Here is a 9,161-nt window from a genome sequence, read left to right on the forward strand (position 1 = left end):
TGCTAGTTTGACATCCCCTTCTTTTTTGCCTCTTACAGAAGATTGCAGAGCATCTTGCTGACTGGCAAACAGCAGCACACAGAGCAGCACTGGCAGAACTCCCATCCTCTTCTTAATTACTGTGCAAACAGGCCGTTGTGCAATTCTAAACGAGAAACTTTGCATGCATGCTTTAAACTTGCACCAGTATGCAAAAGGGGTTTTGTTTTCTAGCTGTTCCCATTTGCTATTGAGGAGAACTTCGGGAAAGATGGATTGTCACCCCTGAGGAGTGCTAGATCTGTACTGTATATGCCAGACAGACTTCTAACTTTTTATTTTTCCTTTAAAAAATCCACTCTCTTTAGAGGGACGTACAGAAACAAATGGTTGGGCAAAGTCAAGGGAAGAGTACTAGAGTGGGCAAACAGCATGCAAATTAAGGCACAGATTGATGTGCATCCCCTGTTGAAAGCAGATTGCCACCCTCACTTTTGCTCAAAAGGGTCGTCTGAATCTATATGGCCTGCCCCATCTGAACTATTTTGTGGGGTGGCGACGCTTGCAAAGCAGACCCATGCAAAGATAGCTGCCAAAACGTAACCTCTTCTGCAGCATCTATGATTACTGAAAGCCCCGACTTTGTAAATGTTGCTACTCAAGTATTCATCAATCATGTTCGCTGCATTAGGCAGCCGGGTGTGGAAATGCATTTAAATAAGAAACGCAAAGCTGAACAATGGCTTCAGCTGCCCTCTTTCCCCCAAGGTGTCTTAGTTCAGTGCTGCTCATTCCATGGAGGTGAGCAGGGAACAGAAACAGCATCTGGTGGGGAAGCATGATTAAGCAGCCCTTTTCCAGCCATAGGCACTGAATTTCCAAAAGCGCCCCAGAAAGTCTCTCTCTGCCTAAACCCCGCTCCTTTCCTAAGATTTTGTGTCACTTGGAGTTTTTAGACACTAGATAAAGGGAACTGGATTTACAGCTTTTCCCATAGAAGGTCTGTGGTCACTTCCTGATTCTAGCTTGTCACCAGAAGCTCTGGTGGCCCGGTGGCCCAGAATACTGACTGCCAGCTATCGCTGTTCCTGGACAAGGTTAGCCCGAAACTTAGGAACGTCCCAGCTTCACCACCACAATGTGTTCTGTGTGGAGCTACCCTTAGAGATGGCACGGTGACTATCTGTCACTAAGCCCAGTTCAAGGGGATGGTTTTGACATAGGTAAAGGTAAAGGGACCCCTGACCGTTAGGTCCAGTCGTGACCGACTCTGGGGTTGTGGCACTCATCTCGCTTTATTGGCCGAGGGAGCCAGCGTACAACTTCCAGGTCATGTGGCCAGCATGACTAAGCCGCTTCTGACGAACCAGAGCAGTGCACAGAAACGCCGTTTACCTTCCCGCCGGAGCAGTACCTATTTATCTACTTGCATTTGGACGTGCTTTTGAACTGCTAGGTTGGCAGGAGTAGGGGCCGAGCAACGGGAGCTCACCCTGTTGTGGGGATTCGAACCACCAACCTTCTGATCGGCAAGTCCTAGGCTCTGTGGTTTAACCCACAGCGCAAGCATGGAGACAGACAAACTGAAAAACCCTGCTACTATCCTTCCCCTGAGCCACAATTGTCAAGAATGCTTTAGCTGAGATTCCTGCATTGCAGGGGGTTGGAGTAGATGAACCCTGGCATCACTTCCAACTCTACAATTCTATGATTAGCCAGGGAACCCAGGGAACCATCTTTAGTGTTATACTTGAGCTTGGAATAGGGGTTTCTCTGAAATCAGACAGCAAAGGTTCTGGCGACAGCGCAAACTATTTCTGTCCTTTAGGGCCTTTGAACAAGAGTACTTTCCTGTTGATTATAACTGTTGATCAAATACAATGGATACCGTGATTGCTTAGCACAAGGAGCTTTCAATAGATTTATTCTTGTATGGCAGCCTTTCTCAAACTTCGGCTCCCAGATGTTCTTGAACTACAACTCCCAGGACTGCTCAGGACTGCAATACTTCAAGGATTTGCCTCTTTCCATATGAACCTACCCAGACCCTCAGATCACCTTCTGAGGCCCTTCTTCATGTGCCTCCTCCTCGAGGGTGGCAACACGAGAACAGGGCCTTCTCTGCAGTGGCTCCCCGTCTGTGGAATGCTCTCCCCAGGGAAGTTCGCCTGGCTCCTTCATTATACACTTTTAGGTGCCAGGCAAAAACGTTCCTTTTTAGCCAGGCCTTTGGTTGATTTGATTGACATCCTATGCCCTTTTAAAATGTGTTTTTTTTGGGGGGGGGCTATTGGGTTGTTGTTTTCATTTTTATTAGGTATTTTGTGGTTTTATATCTTAATTTTATTCTGTGAACCGCCCTGAGACCTCCAGGTATAGGGTGGTATATAAATTCAACAATGATCATCATCGTCATCACTGGGCTGACACGCAAAAAATATTTTTGCTGCAGCAGTACAAAGGTGCAAAATTTTAATAACACTGTTACTTCCATGAATGGCGTAATGACTTTAGTCTCTCAGCCTGGCATCATCTGCCGTTAAGTACCAGCTCAATTAGAAAAGAGGGGAGGAGGAAAATGGTATCCTAATATTCCCTAGAGGTATATTTACATTAATTACTCCCCCCCCCCCGCTTGACACATACATTTCTTTATAAGGAGGGTGCCCTCTCATGATGTGCACGGTGATTACCTTTTCCCAGCCCCCTCTGCCCCCCGCGGCTAACATGGCAATATTAATTTTGAATCACCAGCTGGAGACAAAAAGCTTGTCTCCTGTATGGCTTGACATTACAGATTGATGATGCTTGACTAGCTAGGGCCTCCTTGCAACAGAAAGGGCTGTGGCTTCCAGGGGGAATAGGAAAACAGAACTTAAGAGGCTTAATAGACCAAACCGATAAGGCCTTTGCCACAACCCAGATGTCCGCAGTATACATTAGAAGTGTGTGAGGAACATCGCAGCACCAAAAGCAAACACATGGCTCAGAGCTGCAAAACGTAATTGAACCGAAACCGCCTTTCAAACAAGTATAATCGAGCATCTTGGGCAACGAATAAGAAAAGCCATGCAGGGGGAAATCCAGTCGAATTGCTTTTTGGACAATTGCCACGGATTTTAGGGCTGTCACCTCATTATTGATGGGACAGTTTATATAGGAATACAGGCCTTCTGTTCACTCGAAAGATGTGCTCCGTATTTTGGCAGACGGGAGATTCCTGATCTACTAACCATAGCTAGGAAACCAGGGGTGCACCATGGCTAGCAAGCATCCTCTCCAGTGCTTGAAATTTGCCAGGCGCATTTTGCACCTGGCTATCTGCTACCTGCGACCAAGGGAAGTTGCCCGGGTGCCAGAACGGTGTCTGACGTCTCCACCATCTGGAGGTGCATGCCTGGGGATCTGCACAAATCAAAATGTATTTCAGGAACCATTGAAACATACTGCATTGAAACATACCGCTTTTGAGCCATCTGACCCAAAAATGGCAGCCAGGCATTCTGTTTTGTTGACTGTAACCCTGGTTTAATGAGCCATTTGGCGCCTAGCTTATATATCTGAGTTTCTAACACTGGTTAGCACGCACCAGCCCGTTGCACGTGAAGAATAATCCACAATAAGACAGCAACCCTGGTTTAACATGACCTCGCTCCTCCCCTTCTGTGGCTTGGCACAGACAAGGGTCAACACTCACTGGATTCACTCGGAACCAAAGGTCGAAAATCCACTTTCAAACCCTGGTTTCAAATTCGGGTGAGAGCCAGTGTGAATGTGCAGTTGCAGCATGCTTACAGCAACTGTGGGAGAGAGGCACAAACTTGAGCGAGAGGTGGGAGGAGGAACATGCAAGTCTATGGGATGTTTGCGCCAAGATGTTGCTTTTACTTGGTGCAGATGTTCATTGCAGACCTAATGTAAGCGTTAATTTCAGTTGTATAGGCTTGGGATGGGCAGAGTTCAGGCTTGTGGGACCTAATTTGGGTTTTTGTTTTTTTCAGCTAGAGCTTTGAAGTCCACCACCTGGAGCCAGGAACAAAAAAGTGGCTCGAATAGATGGGTGGATGGATGGCCACCTGTCATGGATGAGATTCCTGCACTGCATGGAGTTGAGCTAGATGACCCTGGGGTCCCTTCCACCTCTACAAATCTATGATGCAAAGATTTAAGGGAGGCTCTGAGGAATTTGTGATCGGGACCAGAAACATGTTTGCAAACCCTGTCAAACCCTTCTTCCCCCTGACTTGCTGTCCCCATACTTTTTAAAGTAATCTCAGTTAGAATGTGGCAGGTTTTTTAGCTGTTGTCATTGTTGCTGTTATTACTACACTTATTCACCTTGCCGACAAAGGTCTGTATTGTTAAAGCTATGGTTTTCCCAGTAGTGATGTATGGAGGTGAGAGCTGGACCATAAAGAAGGCTGATCGCTGAAGAATTGATGCTTTTGAATTATGGTGCTGGAGGAGACTCTTGAGAGTCCCATGGATGCAAGAAGATCAAACCTATCCATTCTGAAGGAAATCAGCCTTGAGTGCTCACTGGAAGGACAGATCGTGAAGCTGAGGCTCCAATACTTTGGCCGCCTCATGAGAAGAGAAGACTCCCTGGAAAAGACCCTGATGTTGGGAAAGATGGAGGGCACAAGGAGAAGGGGACAGCAGAGGACGAGATGGTTGGACAGTGTTCTCGAAGCTACAAACATGAGTTTGACCAAGCTGTGGGAGGCAGTGGAAGTCAGGAGTGCCTGGCGTGCTCTGGTCCATGGGGTCACGAAGAGTTGGATACGACTAAACAACAACAATAACAACATTTGTAACTTTTAAAAAAACAACCCAGAAAGTAACCCAAAGCGTCTTACGAAATAATATAACAGCAAATCCAAAAAACATCATAGCATATATAAAAAGGCAGGTCTAATACAACTCACCTCACTAAAAATAGGTAAGAGGCTACAAGTACAGTGGTACCTCGGGTTACATACGCTTCAGATTACACACTCCGCTAACCCAGAAATAGTGCTTCAGGTTAAGAACTTTGCTTCATGATAAGAACAGAAATCGGGCTCCGGCGGCGTGGCGGCAGCAGGAGGCCCCATTAGCTAAAGTGGTGCTTCAGGTTAAGAACAGTTTCAGGTTAAGTACGGACCTCCGGAATGAATTAAGTACTTAACCCGAGGTACCACTGTATACATAATACCCTCTAAAGCCTGGGTAAAAAAAACACTTTGGCCTGCCGCCTAAAAGTTGCTAATGATGGTACCAGGCTTGGTTCTCTGGGGAAGGCATTCCACAATGGGGGAGCCACCACTGAAAAGGCCTGTTCTCGTGTCACGTTAACCTCTGCACCTCCCTTGCAAGTGACAAAGGTCCTAGACAGAGGTGGTCCTTGAGGTATTGGGGTCCTGAGTTGTATAAAGCTTTATAGGTCAAAACCAGCACTTTGAATTGAGCCCAGAAACTAACTGGCAGCCAGTGAAGCCATGCCTGAACTATTGTTATAAGCTCAAACTGTCTTGCTCTGGTCAGCAACCTGGCTGCTGAGTTCTGCATCAGCTGCAGTTTCCAAACGGTTTTCAAAGGCAGCCCCACATACAGAGCATGGCAGTAATATAATTGTTAGACCAATTCAGAGTCCGAAACCCTTGCTGATCCACTGCAAAAACCCCAAAGATCAGTCAGTAGGTCCCAATATATCCTTCTGCCCACCCTTGATGTTGGCAGCCAGTTTTTTATATTCAAAAGAAGCATAGCTGTTTCTCCAAAACCCTGGGTGGGCTCATAGCCAACATGTTTGAAAGTCAGTCCCTGCCACATAAGCCAAGCAGAGGTTAAGGCAGCCTTTCTCAACCTGTGGGTCCCCAGATGTTGTTGAACTACAACTCCCATCACCCCTAGCTAGCAAGGCCAGAGCTCAGGGGTGATGGGAGTTGTAGTCCAACAACATCTGGGGACCCACAGGTTGAGAACCGCTGGGTTAAGGTTTAACATGGCACTGGTAACAAGAATATTTAGAGGTGTTGCCTCCCCTTACCCAAAAGGATCTCCAACTACAAGAAAAGCCACGTCACATTGATGTGCACCCTTCAGGATTGTATCTGCTTCTTGTTCTACAGTTTCTCTGTCGGCGAGAATCAGTTCTTTGCCATAGAACTCCTCCTGGGGGAAAAGAATGGGGGTATTATTTCACCCAGAGTTGTATCCCACCATCCCTCCAAAGAACTTAGGGTGCATCTACGTACCAGTGCTTCCTTTCCAACAGTGAGGATCGATGTGTAGGCTTCCAGGTACACTCGGCTACACTGCTTTATTACCTCCAGGCCTTTAACTGTAATATCTTTGGCATCTCCAAGTCCAAGTCCAATCAGGTAAAGCATTATTATTATTATTATTATTATTATTATTATTATTATTATTATATTATTATTATTATTATTATTATTATTATTATTATTAAATTTAAGGAATGGAAAAGAATAGACACCAATTTCAGGATGGAGGGCTTTGCAACCTGCCAAAAAGTTGAAACAGAACAAAAAAGCAATCAGAAATTCAGTACATCGTTGTTAGTTAATGGAACATTGCAAATAATTTTGTTCGGTGAACTGCCCTTTGTTCTGTGAACTGTCCTTTGTTCTGTGAACTGTCTTGAGACCTCCAGGTATAGGGCGGTATATACATTCAATTAACAACAACAATAAATAAACAAATAAGGTTTTTCCCCAGCAGAATTTATTTCTAGAATTACAAGTTTCCATAAGCAGTAAAAGAAAGTAATATACGGCTACTATTTATTTGTCACCCAGTGCAAAAGATCTCTAGGTGGGTTATATAACAATTAAGAAATCATCAAGTTTTGCAATAAAGCAACAATACCCCTCCTCTAAAATTATATATAGCACAGAAACACCAGTAAGCACGGTAGTCATATTCCTACAAAAGCATGGGAGAAGAGGTAGGTTTTAACCTGGCGCCGAAAGAATGTTGCTACCAGCGTTTCACAGATGCGAAGCTACAACCGAAAAGGCCCTGTCCTTTGTTGCCATCTTCCAAACCTCTCATAGAAGCATCTGGATAAAGGGTCTCAGGTGATGGGTATGTTTGAGTCAGGAGATGGATACTGGGGTCCATATGATGCATTTTGGTTAAACCAGCACTAAGAATCGGGATCAGAAATAGATTGGTAGACCTTTCACACATGACCCTTTCAAATGCACATCTTTGAAAAGACCCAAATCACAGTTTCGCAGAGATGGAAAGGGAGCCAAGGGTCATTTAGTCCAACCCTCCCTGCGATGCAGGAATCTAGGCGAAAGGGAAAGACAGCACAAGACTGTATCAATGATGATGATGATTTATTGAATTTTTATACCGCCCTATACCCGGGGTAAGGGACACGGGTGGCGCTGTGGGTTAAACCACAGAGCCTAAGACTTGCCGGTCAGAAGGTCGGCAGTTCGAATCCCCGCGACGGGGTGAGCTCCCGTTGCTCGGTCCCTGCTCCTGCCAACCTAGCAGTTTGAAAGCACGTCAAAGTGCAAGTAGATCAATAGGTACCCCTCCAGCAGGAAGGTAAACAGCGTTTCCGTGCGCTACTCTGGTTCGCCAGAAGCAGCTTAGTCATGCTGGCTACATGACCCGGAAGCTATACGCTGGCTCCCTCGGCCAGTAAAGTGAGATGAGCGCCGCAACCCCAGAGTCGTCCGCGACTGGACCTAAATGGTCAAGGGGCCCCTTTTCCTTTAATACCCGGGGGTCTCAGGGCGGTTCACACAATAAAATCAAGATATAAAACCACAAAATACATAATAAAAATAAAACAACCACCCAATAGCCCCCCCTCCAGCCCCGAACGCAGAATGACACCGTACCAATACAGGACATACACTGGGATACGGGACAACCCCTAAGGTGGCAACCTCGGCCAGGACACGGGTCTGCAAGCTTACGTGAGAAACCCCACCACCCCCATCACGCACACCTGTACACGCGCCAATATGCAAAGCAGGGCTCGCTTAGCACCGGCTGCTGCGGCTCCTGCCATTGGCCGGAGAGTCCCATCACTCCTCCCGCCCCCCCCCGCCTGCTCCCGCCTCCCCGCTCGGACTCACACGTGCGCCGCCAGCGGAGCGCTTCTCAAGCCGCCGCTGCCTCTTCCGGGCGTTCCCCGCCGCTTTGCCGTAAAGCGAGCGGCTTCGCGACAGTTTCGCGGCGGCCGGAGCCGAGAGACAGAACGAGGAGCGTCTCGTTGTGGGGGGAGGAGGAGATGGAGGCGCGCGGATGGCGCCTGGGCCGCTGAGGTGGGAGCGGCTCGCCATGAGCGCGTGGGCGGCCGGGAAGGCGCTCGCGCGGCCCTCGGCCCGCCTCGCCAACGGCCTAGAGATCCCCATGCTGGGGCTGGGTAAGTGCGCAGGCCGCCCCCTCGCTCGCCTGGTGGATGACACGCACTACATTCCTATCATAATATAACATACCATAAGCCACCCCCTCCCTCGCTTTGCTAATAACACTCATTATATTATTATTATATAATAAATATGATATAATATAATACAATATACCACATTATAACATAACGTAAGCCACCCCCTCGTGCGCTTTGTTGATGACACTCATTATATTCCTGTAATAATAAAATATAATGAAAATAATAGGATATAATTTGATATACAGTGGTACCTCGGGTTAAGTACTTAATTCGTTCTGGAGGTCTGTTCTTAACCTGAAGCTGTTCTTAGCCTGAGGTACCACTTTAGTTAATGAGGCCTCCCGCTGCTGCCGACGCACAATTTCTGTTCTCATCCTGAAGCAAAGTTCTTAACCCAAGGTACTATTTCTGGGTTAGCAGAGTCTGTAACCTGAAGCGTCTGTGACCCGGGGTACCACTGTACATGTTTATTCAGAAGTAATTCCCATTGTGAAGTTTATTTACAGGTTAGTGCAGATAGGACTGCAGTCTTAATGTTTCTGTCTGATACGCTCCAAGCCATCATTAGGTGAAAAATTGATATTTACCCTTAAGGCTTTTGGAGTCAATTCAACTCCATGAATGAATTAAAACACCTCCACCCCATCACACGTCAAAACAAAATAAAAAAATTCCTTCCAGTAGCACCTTAAAGAGTCAAAGTGTTCCTGTCAAATGCTGTTAATAGATTAGCTATTTGCCATGTCTACAGGTGCTT

At 46.7% G+C, this 9,161-nt stretch overlaps 1 protein-coding gene across 5 annotated transcripts in view; it reads right to left on the reverse strand.

Annotated features, from left to right (window-relative positions):
- Positions 1-8,376, reverse strand: part of DPH5 (diphthamide biosynthesis 5) — a 31,079-nt gene extending 22,703 nt beyond the window's left edge. The window contains exons 1-4 of one of the 5 annotated variants that reach the window (XM_081866066.1): positions 8,088-8,376; positions 6,417-6,487; positions 6,219-6,351; positions 6,011-6,135 (exon numbers count right to left, since the gene is read on the reverse strand). In XM_081866066.1, the coding sequence (XP_081722192.1) occupies positions 6,011-6,135; positions 6,219-6,351; positions 6,417-6,487; positions 8,088-8,366 (608 nt within the window). In that variant the 5' untranslated portion in view covers positions 8,367-8,376. Of the gene's footprint in view, positions 1-6,010; positions 6,136-6,218; positions 6,354-6,394; positions 6,488-7,957; positions 8,036-8,087 lie in introns of those variants that run through there. The other 4 variants (XM_081866065.1, XM_081866064.1, XM_081866063.1 and 1 more) reach the window with 4 other exon arrangements.
- Positions 8,377-9,161: the final 785 nt, after the last annotated feature.

Source organism: Podarcis erhardii (genome assembly GCF_964252035.2).
Source record: "Podarcis erhardii genome assembly, chromosome: 6".
Classification (NCBI taxonomy): Eukaryota; Metazoa; Chordata; class Lepidosauria; order Squamata; family Lacertidae; genus Podarcis; species Podarcis erhardii.